The sequence below is a fragment of the Panulirus ornatus genome, chromosome 55, assembly GCF_036320965.1.
Source record: "Panulirus ornatus isolate Po-2019 chromosome 55, ASM3632096v1, whole genome shotgun sequence".
NCBI classification, from domain to species: Eukaryota; Metazoa; Arthropoda; class Malacostraca; order Decapoda; family Palinuridae; genus Panulirus; species Panulirus ornatus.
The window spans coordinates 13,952,382-13,979,559 of record NC_092278.1 but is presented as its reverse complement, the minus strand read 5'-3'; the positions used below and the strand labels follow the sequence as shown (position 1 = coordinate 13,979,559).

At 42.0% G+C, this 27,178-nt stretch overlaps 1 protein-coding gene across 2 annotated transcripts in view; it reads right to left on the bottom strand.

The window, feature by feature from the left end:
* Positions 1-27,178, bottom strand: part of LOC139765402 (uncharacterized) — a 61,452-nt gene that overhangs the window by 23,175 nt on the left and 11,099 nt on the right. For both annotated transcript variants that reach the window (XM_071692759.1, XM_071692758.1), the window contains one exon: positions 16,203-16,334. In XM_071692759.1, coding sequence (XP_071548860.1) covers positions 16,203-16,334 — 132 coding nt within the window. The remainder of the gene's footprint in view (positions 1-16,202; positions 16,335-27,178) is intronic.

Below are 27,178 nucleotides of genomic sequence, written 5' to 3'. Positions count from 1 at the left end.
AAGAGAGATATGCATAAGAAGAAGAGATGGCCATAGAGCATTATTGGATTACGTGTTAATTGATAGGCACACGAAAGAGAGACTTTTGGATGTTAATGTGCTGAGAGGTGCAACTGCAGGGATGTCTGATCATTATCTTGTGGAGGCAGTGAAGATTTGTAGAGGTTTTCAGAAAAGAAGAAAAAAAGTTGAGGTGAAGAGAGTGGTGAGAGTAAGTGAGCTTGGAGACTTGTGTGAGGAAGTACCAGGAGAGACTGAATACAGAATGGAAAAAGGTGAGAACAAAGGAAGGTAGGGGGAGTGGGGGAGGAATGGGATGTATTTAGGGAAGCAGTGATGGCTTGCACAAAAGATACTTGTAGCATGAGAAGCGTGGGAGGTGGGCAGATTAGAAAGGGTAGTGAGAGGTGGGATGAAGAAGTAAGATTATTAGTGAAAGAGAAGAGAGAGGCATTTGGACGATTTTTGCAGGGAAATCATGCAAATGACTGTGAGAAGTATAAAAGAAACAGGCAGGTCAAGAGAAAGGTGCAAGAAGTGAAAAAGAGGGCAAATGAGTGTTGGGGTGAGAGAGTATCATTAAACTTTAGGGAGAATAAAAAGAGGTTTTGGAAGGAGGTAAATAAAGTGCGTAAGACAAGGGAACAAATGGGAACATCAGTGAAGGGAGGTAATGGGGAGGTGATAACAAGTACTAGTGGTGTGAGAAGGAGATGGTGTGAGTACTTTGAAGGTCTGTTGAATGTGTTCGATGATAGAGTGGCAGATATAGGGTGTTTTGGTCGAGGTGGTGTGCAAAGTGAGAGTGTTAGGGAAAATGATTTGGTAAACACAGAAGAGGGAGTAAAAGCTTTGCGGAAGATGAAAGCTGGCAAGGCAGCGGGTGTGGATGATATTGCAGTGGAATTTATCAAAAAGGGGGTGACTGTATTATTGACTGGTTGGTAAGGTTATTCAGTGTATGTATGACTCATAGTGAAGTGCCTGAAGATTGGCGGAATGCTTGCATAGTACCATTGTACAAAGGCAAATGGGATAAAGGCGAGTGTTCAAATTACAGTTTGTTGAGTATTCCTGGGAAATTGTATGAGAAGGTATTGACTGAGAGGGTGAAGGCATGTACAGAGCATCAGATTAGGGAAGAGCAGTGTGGTTTCAGAAGTGGTAGAGGATGTGTGGATCATGTGTTTGCTTTGAAGAATATACATGAGAAATACTTAGAAAAGCAAATGGATTTGTATGCACTATATATTGATTTGGAGAAGGCGTATGAAGAGTTGATAGAGATGCTCTGTGGAAGTTATTAAGAGTATATGGAGTGGGAAGAAAGTTGCTAGAAGCAGTGAAAAGTTTTATCCAGGATGTAAGGCATGTGTACAAGTGGGAAGAGAGGAAAATAACTGGTTCTCAGTGAATGTCGGTTTGCGGCAGGGGTGCGTGATGTCTCCATGGCTGTTAAATTTGTTTATGGATGGGGTTCTTAGGGAGGTGAATGCAAGAGTTTTGGAAAGAGGGGCAAGTATGCAGTCTGTGGATGAGAGAGCTTGGGAAGTGAGTCCGTTATTGTTTGCTGATGATATAGCGCTGGTGGCTGATTCGGGTGAGAAACTGCAGAAGCTGGTGACTGAGTTTGGTAAAGTGTGTGAAAGAAGAAAGCTGAGAGTAAATGAGAATAAGAGCAAGATTATTAGGTACAGTGGGGTTGAGGGACAAGTCAATTGGGAAGTAAGTCTGAATGGAGAAAAACTGGAGGAAGTGAAGTGTTTTAGATATCTGGGAAAGGATTTGGCAGCGGATGGAACCATGGTAGTGGAAGCAAGTCATAGGGTGGGGGAGGGGGCAAAAGTTCTGGAAGCGTTGAAAAATGTGTGGAAGTCGAGAACGTTATCTTGGAAAGCAAAAATGGATATGTTTAAAGGAATAGTGGTTCCAACAATGTTATATGGTTGCGAGGCATGGGCTATAGATAGAGTTGTGCGGAGGAGGGTGGATGTGCTGGAAATGAGATGTTTGAGGAAAATGTGTGGTGTGAGGTGGTTTGATCGAGTAAGTATTGAAAGGGTAAGAGAGATGTGTGGTAATAAAAAGAGTGTGATTGAGAGAGCTTTAGATAGGATTGTTCAGAGGGTGGATGTGTTGGAAATGAGATGTTGGAGGACAATATGTGGTGTGAGGTGGTTTGATCGAGTTAGTAATGAAAGGGTAAGAGAGATGTGTGGTAATAAAAAGAGTGTGATTGAGAGAGCAGAAGTGGGTGTGTTGAAATGGTTTGGTCACATGGAGAGAATGAGTGAGGAAAGATTGACCAAGAGAATATATGTGTCAGAGGTGGAGGGAACAAGGAGAAGTGGGAGACCAAATTGGAGGTGGAAGGATGGAGTGAAAAAGATTTTGAGCGATCGGGGCCTGAACATGAAGGAGGATGAAAGGCGTGCAAGGAATAGAGTGAATTGGAACGTTGTGGTAAATTGGAGTCGACATGCTGTCAATGGATTGAACCAGGGCATGTGAAACGTTTGGGGTAATCCATGGAAAGTTTTGTGGGGCCTGCGTATGGAAAGGGAGCTGTGGTTTTGGTGCATTATACATGACAGCTAGAGACTGAGTGTGAATGAGTGTGGCCTTTGTTGTCTTTTCCTAGCACTACCTCACACACATGCGGGGGAGGGGGTTGTAATTTCATATGTGGCAGGGTAGCAACGGGAGTGAATTAAGGCAGCAAGTCTGAATTATGTACATAAGTATATGTCTGTGTATGTATATATATCTATACATTCAAATGTATAGGTATATATATGTGCGTGTGTGGACGTGTATGTGTATGCATGTGTATGTGGGTGGGTTAGACCATTCTTTCATCGTTTTCCTTGCGCTACCTCGCTAATGCGGGAGACAGCGACAAAGTATAATAAAATATAAAATAAATTTCATTATTATGATCATTATCATACTTTGTCGCTGTCTCCCGCATTAGCGAGATAGCGCAAGAAAACAGACAAAAGAATGGCCCAATCCACCCATATACACATGTAGATACATACACGTCCACACATGCACATATAAAAACCTATACATTTCAACATATAAATATATATACATAGACATATACATATACACATGAAATTAATCCATACTGCCTGCCTTTATTCATTCCCATCGCCATCCCGCCACACATGAAATGGCAGCACCCTCCCCTGCATGCGCGTGAGGTAGCACTAGGAAAAGACAACAAAAGCCACATTCGTTCACACTCAGTCTCTAGCTATCATGTACAATGCACCAAAACCACAGCTCCCTTTCTACATCCAGGCCCCACAAAACTTTCCATGGTTTATCCCAGATGCTTCACATGCCCTGGTTCAATCCACTGACAGCATATCGATCCCGATATACCACATCGTTCCAATTCACTCTATTCCTTCCACGCCTTTCACCCTCCTGCATGTTCAGGCCGCGATCGCTCAAAATCTTTTTCATTCCATCTTTCCACCTCCAATTTGGTCTCCCACTTCTTGTTCCCTCCACCTCTGACACATATATCCTCTTTGTCAATCTTTCCTCACTCATTCTCTCCATGTGACCAAACCATTTTAAGACACCCTCTTGTGCTCTCTCAACCACACTCTTTTCATTACCACACATCTCTCATACCCTTCATTACTTACTCGATCAAACCACCTCAAACCACATATTGTCCTCAAACATCTCATTTCCAGCACATCCACCCTCCTCCACACAACTCTATCTATAGCCCATGCCTCGCAACCATATAACATTGTTGGAACCACTACACCTTCAAATATACCCATTTTTGCTTTCCGAGATAATGTTTTCACCTTCCACACATTTTTCAATGCTCCCAGAACTTTTGCCACCTCCCCAACCTGTGACTCACTTCCACTTCCACAGATCCATCCGCTGCCAAACCCACTCCCACATATCTAAAACACTTCACTTACTCCAGTTTTTCTCCATTCAAACTTACCTCCCAATTTACCTGTCCCTCAACCCTAATGAACCAAATATCCTTGCTCTTATTCACATTTACTCTCAGCTTTCTTCTTTCACACACTTTACCAAACTCAGTCACCAGCTTCTGCAGTTTCTCATCTGAATCAGCCACCAGCACTGTATCATCAGCGAACAACAACTGACTCACTTCCCAAGCTCTCTAATCCACAACGGACTGCATACTTGCCCCTCTCTCCAAAACTCTTGCATTCACCTCCCTAACAACCTCATCCATAAACAAATTAAACAACCATGGAGACATCACGCACCCCTGCCGCAAACCAACATTCAGTGAAAACCAATCACTTTCCTCTCTTCCCACTGGCACACATGCCTTACATCCTCAATAAAAACTTCTCACTGCTTCTAACAACTTGCCTCCTATACCATATATTCTTAATACCTTCCACAGAGCATCTCTATCAACTCTATCACAGGCCTTTTCCAGATCCATAAATGCCTAATACATATCCATTTGCTTTTCTCTAAGTATTTCTCATATACATTCTTTAAAGCAAACACCTGATCCACACATCCTCTACCACTTCTGAAACCACATTGCTCTTCCCCAATCTGATGTTCTGTACATGCCTTCACCCTCTCAATCAATATCCTCCCATATAATTTCCCAGGAATGCTCAAGAAACTTATATCTCTGTAATATGACCACTCACCTTCATCCCTTTTGCCTTTGTACATTCCACCAGTCCTCAGGCACCTCACCATGAGTCGTACATACATAAAATATCCTTACCAACCAGTCAACAACACAGTCACCCACTTTTTCAATAAATTCCACTGCAATACCATCCAAACCCGCTGCCCTGCCAGCTTTCATCTTCCTCAAAGCCTTTACTACCTCTTCTCTGTTTACCATATCATTCTCTATAACCCTCTCACTTCACACACCACCTCGACCAAAACACCCTATGTCTGCCACTCTATCATCTAACACATTCAACAAACCTTCAAAATACTCACTCCATCTCCTTCTCACATCACCACTACTTGTCATCACCTCCCCATTAGCCCCCTTCACCGATGTTCCCATTTGTTCTCTTGTCTTACGCACTTTATTCACCTCCCTCCAAAACATCTTTCCATTCTCCCTAAGATTTAATGGTACTCCTCATTCCAACTCTCATTTGCCTCTTTTTCACCTTTTGCACCTTTCTCTTGACTTCCTGCCTCTTTCTTTTATAATTTTCCCAGTCATTTGCACTATTTCCCTCCAAAACTTGTCCAAATGCCTCTCTCTCCTCTTTCTCTAATAATCTTACTTCATCCCACCACTCACTACCCTTTCTAATCTGCCCACCTCTCACGCTTCTCATGCCACAAGCATCTTTTGCGCAAGCCATCACTGCTTCCCTAAATACATCCCATTCCTCCCCCACTCCCCTTACGTCCTTTGCTCTCACCTTTTTCCATTCTGCACACAGTCTCTCCTGGTACTTCTTCACACTAGTCTCCTTCCCAAGCTCACTTACTTTCACCACTCTTTCACCCCAACATTCTCTCTTCTTTTCCAAGAACCTCTACAAATCTTCACCTTCACCTCCACAAGATAATTATCAGACATCCCTCCAGTTGCACCTTTCAGCACATTAACATCCAAAAGTCTCTCTTTCATGGGCCTATCAATTAACACGTAATCCAATAACGCTCTCTGGCCATCTCTCCTACTTACATACATATAATTATGTATATCTCTTTTTAAACCAGGTATTCCCAATTACCAGTCCTTTTTCAGCACACAAATCTACAAGCTCTTCACCATTTCCATTTACAACACTAATCACACCATGTACACCAATTATTCCCTCAACTGCCACATTACTCACCTTTGCATTCAAATCACCCATCACTATAACCCGTTCTCGTGCATCAAAACTACTAACACACTCACTCAGCTGCTCCCAAAAACACTTGCCTCTCATGATCTTTCTTCTCATGTCCAGGTGCATATGCACCAATAATCACCCATCTGTCTCCATCCACTTTCAGTCTTACCCATATCAATCTAGAGTTTACTTTCTTACACTCTCTCACATACTCCCACCACTCCTGTTTCAGGAGTAATGCTACTCTTCCCTTGCACATATACATACATATACATTTTTTTTTTTTCAAACTATTCGCCATTTCCCGCGTTAGCGAGGTAGCGTTAAGAACAGAGGACTGGGCCTTTTTTGGAATATCCTCACCTGGCCCCCCTCTGTTCCTTCTTTTGGAAAATTAAAAAAAAAAAAAAACGAGAGGGGAGGATTTCCAGCCCCCCGCTCCCTCCCCTTTTAGTCGCCTTCTACGACACGCAGGGAATACGTGGGAAGTATTCTTAATCCCCTATCCCCAGGGATAATACATATACATATCAACATATATATACATATACATACACATACACAGACATTACATACATATATATGTACATATTCATACTTTACCTTCAGCCATTATTGTCACTACCCTGCCCCACAGGAAAACTATATCACTATCCCTTTTTTTCTTACATCTTTGAAAAAAAAATTCTTGTTTTGTGCAGTATCCTTCAATAAGAGCCATTATGTTTACTCTTATAAATTTTGGGAATGATATGAATCTTCTGGAGTGTATTAAATTCTTATATTATGTCAATGACATTGTCTTTCTTATGTAAATTATTATCTAAGCATTGTAAAAATTAAAATTATTACTTTTTTGTTTAAAGAAGTGCTTGTTATATTAGTAAAATAATTCTGGGAACTGCAGCTACTCTGCTGAAGCATACATTCAATCTCTCTCTTCCTTGCAATCTAGATGGCTATATGTGTTCAACCATTGTCTCTGTATAATCAAGATGGATTTGCTCATTATTTGTCAGTGATCCTTGATTAATGGTTATATGAAAGAACAATGGTATTGACATTATTTGTAGATGGAAAGAGAGCAGTATTTATACTCAGACTGTAACTTATACTACTTTCAATATTTTGTCTGTTGATTGTTTAATGTGTATTTTCAGTCATTCTGACCTAGTTATGTACTAAGATGCTGTTTTTTCTTTTCATTATACTTAATCGCTATCTCCCGTGTTAGCGAGGTAGCGCAAGAAAACAGACGAAAAATGGCCCAACCCACCCACATAAACATGTATATACATAAACGCCTACACACACACACACACATGCATAGCTACACATTTCAACATATACATACATATACATACACAGACAATATGTACACACATGTACATATTGATACATGTTGCCTTCATCCGTTTCCGTCACCACCGCACCACACATGAAACAGCATTCCCTCTCCCCATGAGCGTGCACGAGGTTTTTTTTTTTTTTTTTTTTTTTTTTTTTTTATACTTTGTCGCTGTCTCCCGCGTTTGCGAGGTAGCGCAAGGAAACAGACGAAAGAAATGGCCCAACCCCCCCCCCCATACACATGTACATACACACGTCCACACACGCAAATATACATACCTACACAGCTTTCCATGGTTTACCCCAGACGCTTCACATGCCTTGATTCAATCCACTGACAGCACGTCAAACCCTGTATACCACATCGCTCCAATTCACTCTATTCCTTGCCCTCCTTTCACCCTCCTGCATGTTCAGGCCCCGATCACACAAAATCTTTTTCACTCCATCTTTCCACCTCCAATTTGGTCTCCCTCTTCTCCTCGTTCCCTCCACCTCCGACACATATATCCTCTTGGTCAATCTTTCCTCACTCATTCTCTCCATGTGCCCAAACCATTTCAAAACACCCTCTTCTGCTCTCTCAACCACGCTCTTTTTATTTCCACACATCTCTCTTACCCTTACGTTACTTACTCGATCAAACCACCTCACACCACACATTGTCCTCAAACATCTCATTTCCAGCACATCCATCCTCCTGCGCACATCTCTATCCATAGCCCACGCCTCGCAACCATACAACATTGTTGGAACCACTATTCCTTCAAACATACCCATTTTTGCTTTCCGAGATAATGTTCTCGACTTCCACACATTTTTCAAGGCTCCCAAAATTTTCGCCCCCTCCCCCACCCTATGATCCACTTCCGCTTCCATGGTTCCATCCGCTGACAGATCCACTCCCAGATATCTAAAACACTTCACTTCCTCCAGTTTTTCTCCATTCAAACTCACCTCCCAATTGACTTGACCCTCAACCCTACTGTACCTAATAACCTTGCTCTTATTCACATTTACTCTTAACTTTCTTCTTCCACACACTTTACCAAACTCAGTCACCAGCTTCTGCAGTTTCTCACATGAATCAGCCACCAGCGCTGTATCATCAGCGAACAACAACTGACTCACTTCCCAAGCTCTCTCATCCCCAACAGACTTCATACTTGCCCCTCTTTCCAGGACTCTTGCATTTACCTCCCTAACAACCCCATCCATAAACAAATTAAACAACCATGGAGACATCACACACCCCTGCCGCAAACCTACATTCACTGAGAACCAATCACTTTCCTCTCTTCCTACACGTACACATGCCTTACATCCTCGATAAAAACTTTTCACTGCTTCTAACAACTTGCCTCCCACACCATATATTCTTAATACCTTCCACAGAGCATCTCTATCAACTCTATCATATGCCTTCTCCAGATCCATAAATGCTACATACAAATCCATTTGCTTTTCTAAGTATTTCTCACATACATTCTTCAAAGCAAACACCTGATCCACACATCCTCTACCACTTCTGAAACCGCACTGCTCTTCCCCAATCTGATGCTCTGTACATGCCTTCACCCTCTCAATCAATACCCTCCCATATAATTTACCAGGAATACTCAACAAACTTATACCTCTGTAATTTGAGCACTCACTCTTATCCCCTTTGCCTCTGTACAATGGCACTATGCACGCATTCCGCCAATCCTCAGGCACCTCACCATGAGTCATACATACATTAAATAACCTTACCAACCAGTCAACAATACAGTCACCCCCTTTTTTAATAAATTCCACTGCAATACCATCCAAACCTGCTGCCTTGCCGGCTTTCATCTTCCGCAAAGCTTTTACTACCTCTTCTCGGTTTACCAAATCATTTTCCCTAACCCTCTCACTTTGCACACCACCTCGACCAAAACAAGTGCACGAGGTACCACTAGGAAAAGACAAAAAGGCCACATTCGTTCACACTCAGTCTCTAGCTGTCATGTGTAATGCACCCAAACCACAGCTCCACACACACCTTTCCATGGCTTACTCCAGACACTTCACATGCCCTGGTTCAATCCTTTGACAGCACGTCGACCCCAGTATACCACATCATTCCAATTCACTCTATTCCTTGCACGCCTTTCACCCTCCTGTATGTTTAGGCCCAGATCATTCAAAATCTTTTTCACTCCATCCTTACACCTCCAAATTGGTCTCCCGCTTCTCCTCCTTCCCTCTACCTCTGACACATCTATCCTCTTTGTCAATCTTTCCTCACTCATTCTCTCCATGTGACCAAACCATTTCAACACACCCTCATCTGCTTCCTCAACCGCACTCTTTTTGATACCATACATCGATTATACCCTTTCATTACTTACTCAATCAAACCACCTCACACGCATATTATCCTCAAACATTTCATTTCCAACACATCCACTCCCCTCCGCACAACCTGATCTATAGCCCATGCCTTGCAACCATATAACATTATTGGAACCACTATTCCTTCAAACATACCCATTTTTGCTCTCCAAGATAACATTCTCACTTTCCACACATTCTTCAATGCTCACACAACCTTCTCCCCCTCTTCCACCCTGTGACTCACCTCTGATTCCATGGTATCAATCGCTGCTAAATCCACTCCCAGATATCTAAAACACTTCACTTCCTCCAGTTTTTCTCCCTTCATCCTTACATCACAGTTAACTTGTCCCTCAACCCGACTGACCTAATAACCCTGCTCTTATTCACATTTACTCTCAGCTTTCTTCTTTCACACAATTTACCAAACTCAGTCACCAATTTCTGCAGCTTCTCACCTGAATCAGCCACAAGTGCTGTATCATCAGCAAACAACAACAGACTCACTTCCCAAACCCTCTCATCCACAACAGACTGCATACTTGCCCCTCTCTCCAAAACTCTTGCATTCACCTCCCAAACAACCCCATCCATAAACAAATTAAACAGCCAAGGAGATATCACACACCCCTGCCGTAAACTGACATTCACAGGATACCAATCATTTTCCTCTCTTCCAACTCGTACACATGACTTACATCCATGGTAAAAACTTTTCATTCTTTAAGCAACTTACCTCCCACACCATACACTCTAATGCCTTCCACAAAACATCTCTTATCAATCCCATTGTATGCCTTCTCCAGATCCATAAATGCTACATACAAATACATCTGTTCTTTTCAAGTATTGCTCACATACATTCTTCAAAGCAAACACCTGATCCACACATTCTCTACCACTTCTGAAACCACACTGCTCTTCCCCATCTGATGCTCTGTACATGCCCTCTCAATGAATACCTTCCCATATAATTTCCCAGGAATACTCAACAAACTTATACCTCTGTAATTTGAGCACTCACCTTTATCCCCTTTGCCTTTGTACAGTGGCACTATACATGCATTCCGCCAACCCTTAGGCACTTCACCATGAACCATACATACAATGAATATCCTTACCAACCAATCAACAGCACAGTCACCCCATTTTTTTATAAATTCCACTGTAATACCATCCAAACCCACTGCCCTGCTGGCTTTCATCTTCTGCAAAGCTCTCACTACCTCTTCTCTGTTTACCAAACCATTCTCCCTGATCATCTCACTTTGTACACCATCTTGACCAAAACACCCTATTTCTGCCACTCTATCATCAAACACATTCAACAAACCTTTAAAATACCCACTCCATCTCCTTCTCACTTCATTACTACTTGTTATTACCTCCCCATTAGCCCCCCTTCACCGATGTTCCCATTTGTTCTCTTGTCTTATGCACTTTATTTACCTACTTCCAAAACATCTTTTTATTCAACTTAAAATTCAATGATACTCTCTCATCCCATCTCTCATTTGACCTCTTTTTCACATCTTGACCTCCAGCTGCTTTCTTTTATAAATCTCCATTCATCTCTTTTTTTTATAAATCTCCATTGATCTCCAAATCAACATTCTCTCTTCTTTTCTGAAAACCTCTACAAATTTTCACCTTTGCCTCCACAAGATAATGATCAGACATCCCTCCAGTTGCACCTCTCAGCACATTAACATCCAAAAGTCTCTCTTTCACGTGCCTCTCAATTAATATGTAATATCTCCTACTCACTCCAATTAATATGTAATATCTCCTACTCACATAAGTATACCTATGTAATCTCTCTTTTTAAATCAGGTACTCCCAATCACCAGTCCTTTTTTAGCATACAAATCCACAAGCTCTTCAACATTCAATTTACAACACTGAACACCCCATGTACACCAATTATACCCTCAACTGCCACATTACTCACTTTTGCATTCAAATCAATCACCGCTATAACCTGGTCTTGTGCATCAAAGCTACTAACACACTCACTCAGCTGCTCCAAAAAAACTAGCCTCTCATGATCTGTCTTCTCATGACCAGGTGCATAGGCACCAATAATCACCCATCTTTCTCCATCAAATCTCAGTTTTACCCATATCAATTTAGAGTTTACTTTCTTACACTCTGTCACATACTCCCACAACTCCTGCTTCAGGAGTAGTGCTACTCCTTCCTTTGCTCTCGTCCTCTCACAAACCCCTGACTTTAATCCCGAGACATTCCCAAACCACTCTTCCTCTTTATCCCTGAGCTTCGTTTCACTAAGAGCCAAAACATCCAGATTCCTTTCCTCAAACATACTTCCTATCTCTCCTTTTTTCTCATCTTGGTTACATCCATACACATTTAGACACCCCAATCTGAGCCTTCGAGGAGGATGAGCACTCCCCTCATGACTCCTTCTGTTTCCCCTTTTAGAAAGTTAAATACAAGGAGGGGAAGGTTTCCAGCCCCCTGCTCCCGCCCTCTTTAATCGCCTTCTATGATATGTGGGGAATATGTGGGAATTTTTCTCCTATCCCCAGATATGTGATATGTCTAAAATCTAAGTTTGTTGTTGGAGATGTTACTCTTGGCCTTTCCCTACACAAATCAGCATCTACATGGCCAAGTGAATTAACCACCTCAATTATCCCAGGAAATATATCCGGGCTAATGCACTGAGGGTTTGAGACTCTCCTCAGTTGAAGGTGGATGGGATCGAAAAATGTGGAAAGAATGAGTAAGAAAAGGTTAACATATAGGGTATGCGTGTCAGAAGTGGAGGGAACAAGGAGAATGCAGAGACCAAATTGGAGATGGAAGGATGGAGTAAAAAAAATTTTGAGCAATCATGGCCTAAACATGCAAGGGGGTAAAAGACATGCACAGGATACAGTGAACTGGAATGAATGTGGTATATAAGGGTCCTGGTTGTGGATAGGGAGCTCTGGTTTCAATGAATTAAAAATGAAAGCTAGAGAATGAGTGTGAACAAATGTAGCCTGCCTTCTGTTTCAGGCACTACCTCTCTAATGATAGAATAAAATGAAAAATATTAAATATCCCTGGGGATAGGGGAAAAAGAATACATCCCACACATTCCTCACATGTCGTAGAAGGCGACTAAAGGGGACGGGGGCAGGGGCTAGAAACCATCCCCTCCTTGTAATTGAACTTTCTAAAAGGGGAAACAGAAGGAGTCATGCGGGGAGTGCTCATCCTCCTTGAAGGCTCAGAGTGGGATGTCTAAATGTGTGTGGATAGGTAGTATGTTTGAGGAAACGAACCTGGATGTTTTGGCTCTGAGTTAAACGAAGCTCAAGGGTAAAGGAGAAGAGTGGTTTGGGGATGTCTTGGGATTAGTCAAGGGGTAGTGAGAGGACAAGAGCAAGGGAAGGAGTAGCACTACTCCTGAAACAGGAGTGGTGGGAATATGTGATAGAGTGTAAGAAAGTAAACTTTAGATTAATATGGGTAAATCTGAAAGTGGATGGAGAGAGATGGGTGATTATTGGTGCATATGCACCTGGGCATGAGAAGAAAGATCATGAGAGGCAAGTGTTTTGGAAGCAGCTGAGTGAGTGTGTTAGTAGTTTTGATGCATGAGACCGAGTTATACTGATGGGTGATTTGAATGTAAAGGTGAGTAATGTGGCAGTTGAGGGAATAACTGGTGTACATGGAGTGTTCAGTGTTGTAAATGGAAATGGTGAAGAGCTTGTAGATTTATGTGCTGAAAAAGGACTGGTGATTGGGAATACCTGGTTTAAAAAGAGAGATATGCATAAGAAGAAGAGATGGCCATAGAGCATTATTGGATTACGTGTTAATTGATAGGCACACGAAAGAGAGACTTTTGGATGTTAATGTGCTGAGAGGTGCAACTGCAGGGATGTCTGATCATTATCTTGTGGAGGCAGTGAAGATTTGTAGAGGTTTTCAGAAAAGAAGAAAAAAAGTTGAGGTGAAGAGAGTGGTGAGAGTAAGTGAGCTTGGAGACTTGTGTGAGGAAGTACCAGGAGAGACTGAATACAGAATGGAAAAAGGTGAGAACAAAGGAAGGTAGGGGGAGTGGGGGAGGAATGGGATGTATTTAGGGAAGCAGTGATGGCTTGCACAAAAGATACTTGTAGCATGAGAAGCGTGGGAGGTGGGCAGATTAGAAAGGGTAGTGAGAGGTGGGATGAAGAAGTAAGATTATTAGTGAAAGAGAAGAGAGAGGCATTTGGACGATTTTTGCAGGGAAATCATGCAAATGACTGTGAGAAGTATAAAAGAAACAGGCAGGTCAAGAGAAAGGTGCAAGAAGTGAAAAAGAGGGCAAATGAGTGTTGGGGTGAGAGAGTATCATTAAACTTTAGGGAGAATAAAAAGAGGTTTTGGAAGGAGGTAAATAAAGTGCGTAAGACAAGGGAACAAATGGGAACATCAGTGAAGGGAGGTAATGGGGAGGTGATAACAAGTACTAGTGGTGTGAGAAGGAGATGGTGTGAGTACTTTGAAGGTCTGTTGAATGTGTTCGATGATAGAGTGGCAGATATAGGGTGTTTTGGTCGAGGTGGTGTGCAAAGTGAGAGTGTTAGGGAAAATGATTTGGTAAACACAGAAGAGGGAGTAAAAGCTTTGCGGAAGATGAAAGCTGGCAAGGCAGCGGGTGTGGATGATATTGCAGTGGAATTTATCAAAAAGGGGGTGACTGTATTATTGACTGGTTGGTAAGGTTATTCAGTGTATGTATGACTCATAGTGAAGTGCCTGAAGATTGGCGGAATGCTTGCATAGTACCATTGTACAAAGGCAAAGGGGATAAAGGTGAGTGCTCAAATCACAGAGGCATAAATTTGTTGAGTATGCTTGGGAAATTATATGGGAGGGTTTTGATTCAGAGGGTGAAGAAATGTACAGAGCATCAGATTGGGGAAGAGCAGTGTGGTTTCAGAAGTGGTAGAGGATGTGTGGATCATGTGTTTGCTTTGAAAAATGTATGTGAGAAATACTTAGAAAAACAAATGGATTTGTATGTAGCATTTATGGATCTGGAGAAGGCATATGATAGAGTTGATAGAGATGCTCTGTGGAAGGTATTAAGAATATATGATGTGGGAAGCAAGTTGTTAGAAGCAGCGAAGTTTTTATTAAGGATGTAAGGCATGTGTACGAGTAGGATGAGGGGAAAGTGATTGGTTCTCAGTGAATGTTGGTTTGCGGCAGGGGTGCGTGATGTCTCCATGGTTGTTTAATTTGTTTATGGATGGGGTTGTTACGGAGGTGAATGCAAGAGTTTTGGAAAGAGGGGCAAGTATGCAGTCTGTCGTGGATGAGAGAGCTTGGGAAGTGAGTCCGTTATTGTTTGCTGATGATATAGCGCTGGTGGCTGATTCGGGTGAGAAACTGCAGAAGCTGGTGACTGAGTTTGGTAAAGTGTGTGAAAGAAGAAAGCTGAGAGTAAATGAGAATAAGAGCAAGATTATTAGGTACAGTGGGGTTGAGGGACAAGTCAATTGGGAAGTAAGTCTGAATGGAGAAAAACTGGAGGAAGTGAAGTGTTTTAGATATCTGGGAAAGGATTTGGCAGCGGATGGAACCATGGTAGTGGAAGCAAGTCATAGGGTGGGGGAGGGGGCAAAAGTTCTGGAAGCGTTGAAAAATGTGTGGAAGTCGAGAACGTTATCTTGGAAAGCAAAAATGGATATGTTTAAAGGAATAGTGGTTCCAACAATGTTATATGGTTGCGAGGCATGGGCTATAGATAGAGTTGTGCGGAGGAGGGTGGATGTGCTGGAAATGAGATGTTTGAGGAAAATGTGTGGTGTGAGGTGGTTTGATCGAGTAAGTATTGAAAGGGTAAGAGAGATGTGTGGTAATAAAAAGACTGTGGTTGAGAGAGCAGAAGAGGGTGTTTTGAAATGGTTTGGTCACATGGAGAGAATGAGTGAGGAAGGATTGACAAAGAGGATATGTGTCAGAGGTGGAGGGAACGAGAAGTGGGAGACCAAATTGGAGGTGGAAAGATGGAGTAAAAAAGATTTTGAGTGATCGGGGCCTGAACATGCAGGAGGGTGAAAGGCGTGCAAGGAATAGAGTGAATTGGAACAGGGCCTGAACATTCAGGAGGGTGAAAGGCGTGCAAGGAATAGAGTGAATTGGAACAATGTAGTATATCAGGGTCGACATGCTGCCAATGGATTGAACCAGGGCATGTGAGGTGTCTGGGGTAAACCATGGAAAATTTTGTGGGGCCAGGATGTGGAAAGGGAGGTGTGGTTTCGTTCACTGAGTGTGAACGAATGTTGCCTTTGTTGTCTTTTCCTAATACTATATCGTGCACATGCGGGGGGAGGGGGTTGTCATTTCATGTGTGGCGGGGTGGCGATGGGAATGAATAAGGGCAGACAGTATGAATTATGTACGTGTATAAATGTATATGTCTCTGTGAGTATATATAAGTATACAGAGATGTATAGGTATGTATATGTGCATGTGTGGATGTGTATGTACATACATGTGTATGTGGGTGGGTTGAGCCATTCTTTTGTCTGCTTCCTTGTGCTACCTCGCTAATGCGAGAGACAGCGACTAAGTATAATAAATGAATATCAAAAAAAATATATTACAAACAGAACATACCGTATTGTTTCGTGGCCATGGTTTTAAACACCTCAATCATCTGCCCATGATAACCCACATCTACAATGAACCTTTCTTGGGACTGAAGTTTGAATGTTCCATTTACCATTCTGCCAAAAGTGGTCTTCATTCCTGTAGTAAAACAACAAATAATGAAAATGTTCAAAATGATCAGGGGTGTTTTCCTTAATTTTCTTAAAATCTAAATACTTCTTATACATTACTATACAAAAACAAATTCATTACTTTCATAGCTGGAGTGTAGCATGCACAACACTTCCCAAACCCTTCTGTTATTTTGCATTATTCATGTATCAATATCTACGAGAACCAATCACGTGATAAAAAACTTTGCACGTTAGTTTAACAATCACTAACATAAAGCACCTGCCAAAAGTTTACAAAACAAATGAATTAATCATTCAAACCTCCAGGAGTGGAATGAAGTAACCATTGGTTTATAGAAATTTCCTACTTAGGAAAATATTCATTTTATTTTTTATCATACTTTGTCAGTCTCATACGTTTGCGAGGTAGCGCAAGAAAACAAACGAAAGAATGGCCCAACCCACCAACATACACATGTATACACATACACATCCACACACACACATATACATACCTATACATTTCAATATATACATACATATACATACACAGACATATACATATATACACATGTACATATTCATACAAGCTGCCTTCATCCATTCCCGCCGCCACCCCGCCACACATGAAATGGCACCCCACTCCTCCCATGTGTGCATGACGTAGTGCTAGGAAAAGACAACAAAGGCCACATTTGTTCACACTCAAGTCTCTAGCTGTCATGTGTAATGCACCGAAACCACAGCTCCCTTTCCATATGCAGGCCCCACAAAACTTTCCATGGTTTACCCAAGACGCTTCACATGCCCTGGTTCAATCCATTGACAAATCGACCCCGGTATACTACATCATTCCAATGCACTCTATTCCTTGCACGCCTTTCACCCTCCTGTATGTTCAGGCCCTGATCGCTCAAAATCTTTTTCACTCCATCCTTTCACCTCCAATTTGGTCTCCAACTTCTCATTCCCTCCACCTCTGACACATATATCCTCTTTGTCAATCTTTCCTCACTCATTCTCTCCATGTGACCAAGCCATTTCAATACACCCTCTTCTGCTCTCTCAACCACACTCTTTTTATTACCAAACATCTCTCTTACCCTTTCATTACTTACTCAACCAAACCATCTCACACCACACATTGTCCTCAAACATCTCATTTCTAACACATCCACCCTCCTCCGTGCAACCTTATCTATAGCCCATGCCTCACAAACATATAACATTGTTGGAACCACTATTCCTTCAAACATACCCATTTTTGCTCTACGAGATAAGGTTCTTGCCTTCCACACATTCTTCAATGCTCCAAGAACCTTTGCCCCCTTCCCCACCCTGTGACTCACTTCTGCTTGCATGGTTCCATTCACTGCTAAATCCACTCCCAGATATCTCAAACACTTCACTTCCTCCAGTTTTTCTCCATTCAAACTTACCTCCCAGTTTACTTGTCCCTCAACCCTACTGAACCTAATAAACTTGCTCTTATTCACATCTACTCTTAGCTTTCTTCTTTCACACACTTTACCAAACTCAGTCACCAACTTCTACAATTTCTCACCCGAATCAGCAACCACGCTGTATCATCAGCGAACAACATCTGGCTCACTTTCCAAGCCCTCTCATCCACAACAGACTGCATACTTGCCCCTCTCTCCAAAACTCTTGCATTCACCTCCCTAACAACCCCATCCATAAACAAGTTAAACAACCATGGAGACATCAAGCACCCCTCCTGCAAATTGACACTCACTGAGGAAAAGTATTCATGAAAATGAATTATATTCCTATTACAGTGATCAGAAATTTCATGAGCTGTTGAATAATCAAACGTACAATTACTCCTACTTTAACCGAGACTTTTGATGTGCCATATTTGGTATGTGACACCTCTGGCAGTTGATGTGAATGTGCTATATATAATGTGGGACACTTAAAAATCCTGGGCAGAGCAAAATGCACAGTAGTGAGCCAAAAGACATTCAATAGCATTTTTGACAATCAACAGCAATTTAGACAATGTTTTCACGTTTTTTTTGTCCAAATTTTTTTCACCTCAGCTACTCAGTAACCATCATAACACCATGGAAACACCATGGAAGCAGCAAAGAAAATTAATACTTTATAAATGATGGGTCCAAATGACTAGGAGATGTATAAAAGAAAGCTGCAGGAGGAAGGTACAAGAGCTGAAAAGGAGGGCAAATGAGAGTTGAGGTGAGAGAGTATCATTAAACTTTGGAGAGAATAAAAAAGACGGTTTGGAAGGAAGTAAATAATGTGCATAAGACAAAAGAACAAATAGGAACATTGGTGAAGGAGGCAAGGGGAGAAGTGATAAGAGGTAGTGATGAAATGAGTATTCAGAAGGTTTGCTGAATGTATTTGAAGACAAGAGTGGCAGAAGTAAGGTGATTTGGTTGGGGTGGTGTGCAAAGTGAGACATTCAGGGAAAGTGGTTTGGTGAAGAGAAAAGATGTCGTGAAAGCTTTCCAGAAGATGAAATCCTGCATACCAGTGGGTTCAGATGGTACTGCAATTGAATTTACTAAGAAGGGGGTGACTGTGTTGTTGATTGGTTGGTAAGGATATTCAATGTTAAAGTGCCTGAGGATTGGTGGAATGCATGTGTGGGGGATAAAGGCAAGTGTACAAACTTCAGACACATAAGTTTGTTGAGTATTCCAGGAAAACTGTTTGGGAGGGTACCGACTGAGAGGGTGGCGGAATGTACAGAGCATCAGATTGGGGAGGGGCAGTGTGGTTTCAGAAGTGGTAGAGGATGTGTGGATCAGGTGTTTGCTTTGAAGAATGTGTGTGAGAAATACTTAGGAAAACAGATGGATTTGATGCATGAGACCGGGTTACAGTGATGGTGATTTGAATGCAAAGGTGAGTAATGTGGCAGTTGAGGGAATAATTGGTGTACATGGGGAGTTCAGTCTTATAAATGGAAATGGCGAAGAGCTTGTAGATTTGTGTGCTGAAAAAGGACTGGTGATTGGGAAAACCTGGTTTAAAAAGAGAGATATACATAAGTATAAGATTGGGGTGTCTAAATGTGTGTGGATGTAGCCAAGATGAGAAAAAAGGAGAGATAGGTAGTATGTTTGAGGAAAGGAACCTGGATGTTTTGGCTCTGAGTGAAACAAAGCTCAAGGGTAAAGGGGAAGAGTGATTTGGTCCTGCAAGAAAAGTCAGGGGTTAGTGAGAGGACAAGAGCAAGGGAAGGAGTAGCACTACTCCTGAAACAGGAGTGGTGGGAGCATGTAATACAGTGTAAGAAAGTAAACTCTAGGTTGATGTGGGTAAAACTGAAAGTGGATGGAGAGAGATGGGTGATTATTGGTGTATATACACCTGAGAGGCAAGTGTTTTGGGAGTAGCTGAGTGAGTGTGTTAGCAGTTTTGATGCACGAGACCGGGTTATAGTATGGGTGATTTGAATGAAAAGGCAAGTAATGTGGCAGTTGAGGGAATAATTGGAGTACATGGGGTGTTCAGTGAGTGTTGTAAATGAAAATGGTGAAGAGCTTGAAGATTTATGTGCTGAAAAAGGACTGGTGATTGAGAATATACGTATGTAAGTAGGAGAGATGGCCAGAGAGCGTTATTGGATTACATGTTAATTGATAGGCATGCGAAAGAGAGACTTTTGGATGTTAATGTGCTGAGAGGTACAACTGGAGGATGTCTGATCATAATATTGTGGAGGCAAAGGTGAAGATCTGTAGAGGTTTTCAGAAAAGAAGAGAGAATGTTGGGGTGAAAAGACTGGTGAGAGTAAGTGAGCTTGGGAAGGAGACTTGTGTGAGGAAGTACCAGGAGAGACTGAGTACAGAATGGAAAAAGGTGAGAACAAAGGAAGTAAGGGGAGTGGGGGAGGAATGGGATGTATTTAGGGTAGCATTGTTGGCTTGTGCAAAAGATGCTTGTGGCATGAGAAGTGTGGGAGGTGAGCAGATCAGAAAGGGTGGTTAGTGGTGGGATGAAGAAGTAAGATCATTAGTGAAAGAGAAGGCGAGGCATTTGGACGATTTTTGCAGGGAAATCATGCAAATGACTGGGAGATGTATACAAGAAAGAGGCAGGAGGTCAAGAGAAAGGTGCAAGAGGCAATAAAGAGGGCAAATGAGAGTTGGGGTGACAGAGTATCATTAAATTTTAGGGAGAATAAAAAGATGTTTTGGAAGGAGGTAAATAAAGTGCGTAAGACAACGGAACAAATGGGAACATCAGTGAAGGGCACTAATGGGGAGGTGATAACAAGTACTGGTGATGTGAGAAGGAGAGGGAGTGAGTATTTTGAAGGTTTGTTGAATGTGTTTGCTAACACAGTGGCCGATATAGGGTGTTTTGGTCGAGGTGGTGTGCAAAGTGAGACGGTTAGGAAGAATGATTTGGTAAACAGAGAAGATGTAGTACAAGCTTTGCGGAAGATGAAAGCCGGCAAGGCAGCAGGTTTGGATGATAATGTAGTGGAATTTATTAAAAAAGGGGGTGACCGCATTGTTGACTGGTTGGTAAAGTTATTCAATGTATGTATGACTCATGGTGAGGTGCCTGAGGACTGGCAGAATGCTTGCATTGTGCCATTGTACAAAGGCAAAGGGGATAAGAGTGAGTGCTCAAATTACAGAGGTATAAGTATGTTGAGTATTCCTGGGAAATTATATGGGAGGGTATTGATTGAGCGTCAGATTGGGGAAGAGCACTGTGGTTTCAGAAGTGGTAGAGGATGTGTGGATCAGGTGTTTGCTTTGAAAAATGTAAGTGAGAAATACTTAGAAAAGGAAATGGATTTGTATGTAGCATTTATGGATCTGGAGAAGGCATATGATAGAGTTGATAGAGATGCTCTGTGGAAGGTATTAAGAATATATGGTGTGGGAGGTAAGTTGTTAGAAGCAGTGAAAATTTTTATCGAGGATGTAAGGCACGCATACGCGTAGGAAGAGAGGAAAGTGATTGGTTCTCAGTGAATGTTGGTTTGCGGCAGGGGTGTGTGATGTCTCCATGGCTGTTTAATTTGTTTATGGATGGGGTTGTTAGGGAGGTGAATGCAAGAGTTTTGGAAAGAGGGGCAAGTATGCAGTCTGTTGTGGATGAGAGAGCTTGGGAAGTGAGTCAGTTGTTGTTCGATGATGATACAGCGCTGGTGGATGATTCAAGTAAGAAACTGCAGAAGCTGGTGACTGAGTTTGGTAAAGTGTGTGAAAGAAGAAAGCTGAGAGTAAATGTGAATAAAAGAAAGGTTATTAGGTACAGTAGGGTTGAGGGTCAAGTCAACTGGGAGGTAAGTTTGAATGGAGAAAAACTGGAGGAAGTGAAGTGTTTTAGATATCTGGGAGTGGATTTGGCAGTGGATGGAACCATGGAAGCGGAAATGAATCACAGGGTGGGGGAGGGGGCGAAAGTTCTGGGAGCATTGAAAAATGTGTGGAAGTTGTGAGCGTTATCTTGGAAAGCAAAAATGGGTATGTTGGAAGGAATAGTGGTTCCAACAATGTTATATGGTTGCGAGGTGTGGGCTATAGACAGAGTTGTGCAGAGGAGGGTGGATGTGCTGGAAATGAGATGTTTGAGGACAATATGTGGTTTGAGGTGGTTTGATTGAGTAAGTAATGAAAGGGTAAGAGAGACGTGTGGTAATAAAAAGAGTGTGGTTGAGAGAGCACAAGAGGGTGTTTTGAAATGGTTTGGTCACATGGAGAGAATGAGTGAGGAAAGATTGACAAAGAGGATATATGTGTCAGAGGTGGAGGGAACAAGGAGAAGTGGGAGACCAAATTGGAGGTGGAAATATGGAGTGAAAAAGATTCTGAGTGACTGGGGCTTGAACATGCAGGAGGGTGAAAGGCGTGCAAGGAATAGAGTGAATTGGAACGATGTGGTATACCGGGGTTGACGTGCTGTCAATGGATTGAACCAGGGTATGTGAAGTGTCTGGGGTAAACCAAGGAAAGTTTTGTGGGGCCTAGATGTGGAAAGGGAGCTGTGGTTTTGGTGCATTATACATGACAGCTAGAGACTGAGTGTGAACGAATGTGGCCTTTGTTGTTTTTTTCCTAGTGCTACCTCGGGCACATGCAGGGGGAGGGGGTTGTCATTTCATGTGTGGTGGGGTGACGACGGGAATGAATAAGGGCAGACAGTATGAATTATGTACATGTGTATATATGTATATGCCTGTGTGTGTATTCATATGTATATATTGAGATGTATAGGTATGTATATGTGCGTGTGTGGACGTGTATGTATATACATGTGTATGTGGGTGGGTTGGGCCATCCTTTTGTCTGTTTCATTGCTCTACCTCGCTAACGCAGGAGACAACAGTAAAGTTTAATAAATGAATACAAATAAATAAGAATATAAGTAGGAGAAATGGCCAGATGTGTTAATTGATAGGCATGCGAAAGAGAGACTTTTGAATGTTAATGTGCTGATCATTATCTTGTGGAGGTGAAGGTGAAGCTTTGTAGATGTTTTCAGAAAAGAAGAGAGAATGTTGGGGTGAAGAGAGTGATGAGAGTAAGTGAGCTTGGGAAGGAGATTTGTGTGAGGAAATAACAGAAGAAACTGAGTGCAGAATGGATAAAGGTGAGAGCAAAGGACGTAAGGGGAGTGGGGGGAAGAATGGGATGTATTTAGGGAAGCAGTGATGGCTTGCACAAAAGATGCTTGTGGCATGAGAAGCATGGGGGTGGGATGAAGAAGTAAGATCATTAGTGAAAGAGAAGAGAGAGGCATTTGGATGATTTTTGCAGGGAAATAGTGCAAATGACTGGGAGATGTTTAAAAGAAAGAGGCAGGAGGTAAAGAGAAAGGTGCAAGAGGTGAAAAAGAGGGCAAATGAGAGTTGGGGTGAGAGGGTATCATCAAATTTTAGGGAGAATAAAAAGACATTTTGGAAGAAGGTAAACAAAGTGCGTAAGGCAAGAGAACAAATGGGAACATCGGTGAAGGGGGTCAATGGGGAGGTGATAACAAGTAGTGGTGATATGAGGAGTGGCAGATATAGGGTGTTTTGGTCGAGGCAGTGTGTGAAGTGAGATGGTTGGGAAGAATGATTTCGTAAACAGAGAAGAGGTAGTAAAAGCTTTGTGGAAGATGAAAGCCGGCAAGGCAACAAGTTTGGATGGTATTGCAGAGGAATTTACTAAAAAAAAAAAGGGGGTGACAGTGTTGTTGACTGGTTGGTAAGGATATCTAATATATGTATGACTCATGGTGAGGTGCCTGAGGATTGGCGGAATGCATGCATAGTGCCATTGCACAAAGGTAAAGGGGATAAAGGTGAGTGCTCAAATTACAGAGATATAAGTTTCTTGAGTACTCCTGGGAAATTATATGGGAGGGTATTGATTGATAGGGTGAAGGAATGTACAGAGCATCAGACTGGGGAAGAGCAGTATGGTTTCAGAAGTGGTAGAGGATGTGTGGATCATGTGTTTGCTCTGAAGAATGCATGTGAGAAATACTTAGAAAAGCAAATGGATTTGTATGTAGCATTTATAGATCTAAAGAAGGCATATGATAGAGCTCATAGAGATGCTCTGTGGAAGGTATTAAGAATATATGGTGTGGAAGGCAAGTTGTTACAAGCACTAAATTTGTTTTTATTGAGGATGTAAGGCATGTGTACGAGTAGAAAGAGGGGAAAGTGATTGGTTCTCAGTGAATGTCAGTTTGTGGCAGGGGTGTGTGACATCTCCATGGTTGTTTAATTTGTTTATGGATGGGGTTGTTAGGGAGGTGAATGCAAGAGTTATGGAGAGAGGGGCAAGTATGCATTCTATTGTGGATGAGAGAGCTTGGGAAGTGAGTCAGTTGTTGTTCGCTGATGATACAGCGCTGGTGGCTGATTCGGGTGAGAAACTGCAGAAGCTGGTGACTGAGTTTGGTAGTGTGAAAGAAGAAAGCTGAGAGTAAATGTGAATAAGAGCAAGATTATTAGGTACAGTAAGGTAGAGGGACAAGTCAATTCAGAGGTAAGTTTGAAGGGAGAAAAACTGGAGGAAGTGAAGTGTTTTAGATATCTGGGAGTGGATTTGGCAGGGGATGGAACCATGGAAGCGGAAGTGAGTCACAGGGTGGGGGAGGGGGCAAAAGTTCTGGGAGCATTGAAAAATGTGTGGAAGTTGTGAGCGTTATCTTGGAAAGCAAAAATGGGTATGTTGGAAGGAATAGTGGTTCCAACAATGTTATATGGTTGCGAGGCATGGGATATAGATAGAGTTGTGCGGAGGAGGGTGGATGTGTTGAAAATGAGATGTTTAAGGACAATATGTGGTGTGAGGTGGTTTGATCGAGTAAGTAATGAAAGGGTATGAGAGATGTGTGGTAATAAAAAGAGTGTGGTTGAGAGAGCACAAGAGGGTGTTTTTAATTGGTTTGGTCACATGGAGAGAATGAGTGAGGAAAGATTGACAAAGAGGATAAATGTGTCAGAGGTGGAGGGTATGAGGAAAAGTGGGAGACCAAACTGGAGGTGGAAGGATACAGTGAAACAGATTTTGAGCGATCAGGGCCTGAACATGCAGGAGGGTGAAAGGCGTGCAAGGAATAGAGTGAATTGGAACGATGTGGTATACCGGGGTCGATGTGCTGTCAATGGATTGAATCAGGGCATGTGAAGCATCTGGGTTAAACCATGGAAAGTTTTATGGGGCCTGGATGTGGAAAGGGAGCTGTGGTTTTGGTGCATTATACATGACAGCTAGAGACTGAGTGTGAACGAATGTGGCCTTTGTTGTCTCTTCCTCGCGCTACCTCACGCGCATGTGGAGGAAAGGGGTTGTCATTTCATGTGTGGCTGGATGGCGACAGGAATGAATAAAGGCAGCAAGAATGAATTATGTACATGTGTATATATGTATATATCTGTGTATGTATGTATATGTATATGTTGAAATGTACAGGTATGTATATATGCATGTGTGGACATGTATGTGGGTGAGTTGGGCCATTCTTTCATCTGTTTCCTTGCGCTACCTCGCTAACACAAGAGACAGCAACAGAGTATAATAAAAAAATATTGTATGAAGGATTTATGGATTTGGAGAAGGCATAGGATAAGGTTGGCAGAGATGCTTTGTGGAAGGACTTAAGAGTATGTGATGTGTGAGGTAAGCTGCTAGAAGCAGTGAGAAGTTTTTATCAAGGGTGTAAGGGCATGTGCACAAGTAGGAAGAGAGGAGGGTGATTAGTTTCCAGGGAAGGTTGGTCTGCAGCAGGGGTGTGTGATATTCTCTTGGTTACTTAATTTGTTTATGGATGGGGTGGTTAGCGAAGTAAATGCAAGAGTTTTGGAGAATTGGGAGTGTCTGCAGTCTTTTGGGGATGAGAGGGCCTAAGAAGTGCGTCAGTTGTTGTTTGCTGATGATACAGCACTGGTGGCTGATTCATTGAGAAACTGCAGAAGTAGGAGATTAAGTTTGGAAAAGTGTGTGAAAGGAGAAAGTTGAGAGTAAATGTGAATAAGAGCAAGGTTATTAGGTCCAGCAGGATTGAGGTACAAGTTAGTTGGGATGTAAGTTTAAATGGAGAAAAATTGAAGGAAGTGAAGTGTTTTATACATCTGGGAGTGGACTTAGCAGAAAATGGAACCATGGAAGCAGAAATGAGCCACAGGCTGGGGAGAGGACGAAGATTCTGGGAGCGATGAAGAATTTGTGGAAAGAGAGAACATTATCTCGGAGTGTGAAATGGGTATGTTTGAAGGAATAGGAGTTAAAACATTATGGTTGCAAGGCATGGGCTATTGATGGGGTTGTATGGAGGAGGAGGGATGTGTTGAAAATGAAATATCTGAGGACAATGTGTGGTGTGAGGTGGGATAAAGTAAGTAACAAAAGGGGAAGAGAGATGTGTGGTAATAAAAAGAGTGCAGTTGAGAAAGCAGGAGAGTGTGTTGAAATGGTTTGGACATATGGAGAGAACGGGAGAGGAAAGGTTGACAAAGAGGATATATGTGTCAGAGGTGGAGGAAACAAGAAGTAAATCAAATTGGAGGAGGAAGGTCAGAGTGAAAAAGATTTTGAGCAATCGAGGCCTGAGCATGCAGAAGGTCGAAAGGCATGTAAGGAATAGAGTGAAATGGAAAGATATGGTATATCCAGGTCAACATGCTGTCAATACCACTTTTCCTTGTCCTTATATCCCTTCCTCTTATACACCATTCTACGCATTATTTCTCTCCATCAAGTGTGCTTCCACCATAATTCACTATGTCACAGGTGATCTTCCTCTCATGCCAACGCCTCTAATCATACTATAATCCACTCTACTTGTAAACTCCTCACCCTGAATTCCTTCCACATGCCAAAATCATCTCATAGTATTACAATTCACCCACTCTTCAAAGAATACAGAACCAAGCACATTTATCTGAGTCCTTTAGTTTCATATTGAAAATCAGAGGTAAAAGTTCATTTCAATGGTGCAGCATTATCAACTTACACACAAGGAAGATGTAATAAAACAATAGTTAACAATTAACAGAATACAGCATTTCAACATGCTAGAGTTGTAAATTGGGTGTACTATTTCTGCTTCTATTTTACAACAATAAATAACATGAAATGAACATGTAAGCAAAGCTTTGAAAATCAGTACACCTCCATCTTTTATTATAAGTAACCATTTTTGGGTTCTTTGGCATGTGCTGTGGCTTGAACTGTGCATCAGTCTTTCCTGTGCATTATCTGAATGTACCATGTGTCTTGGGTTTATTGGTTTTGCTACCTCCACAGTTAGCTTCTTTGCCACACATCAGGCCACAATGAATATTTATTGCAGCAATCAACAAACTTATTTCATAATGATGATGTTTGTGTGAGATTTACTTTTAGCTGTGCATTA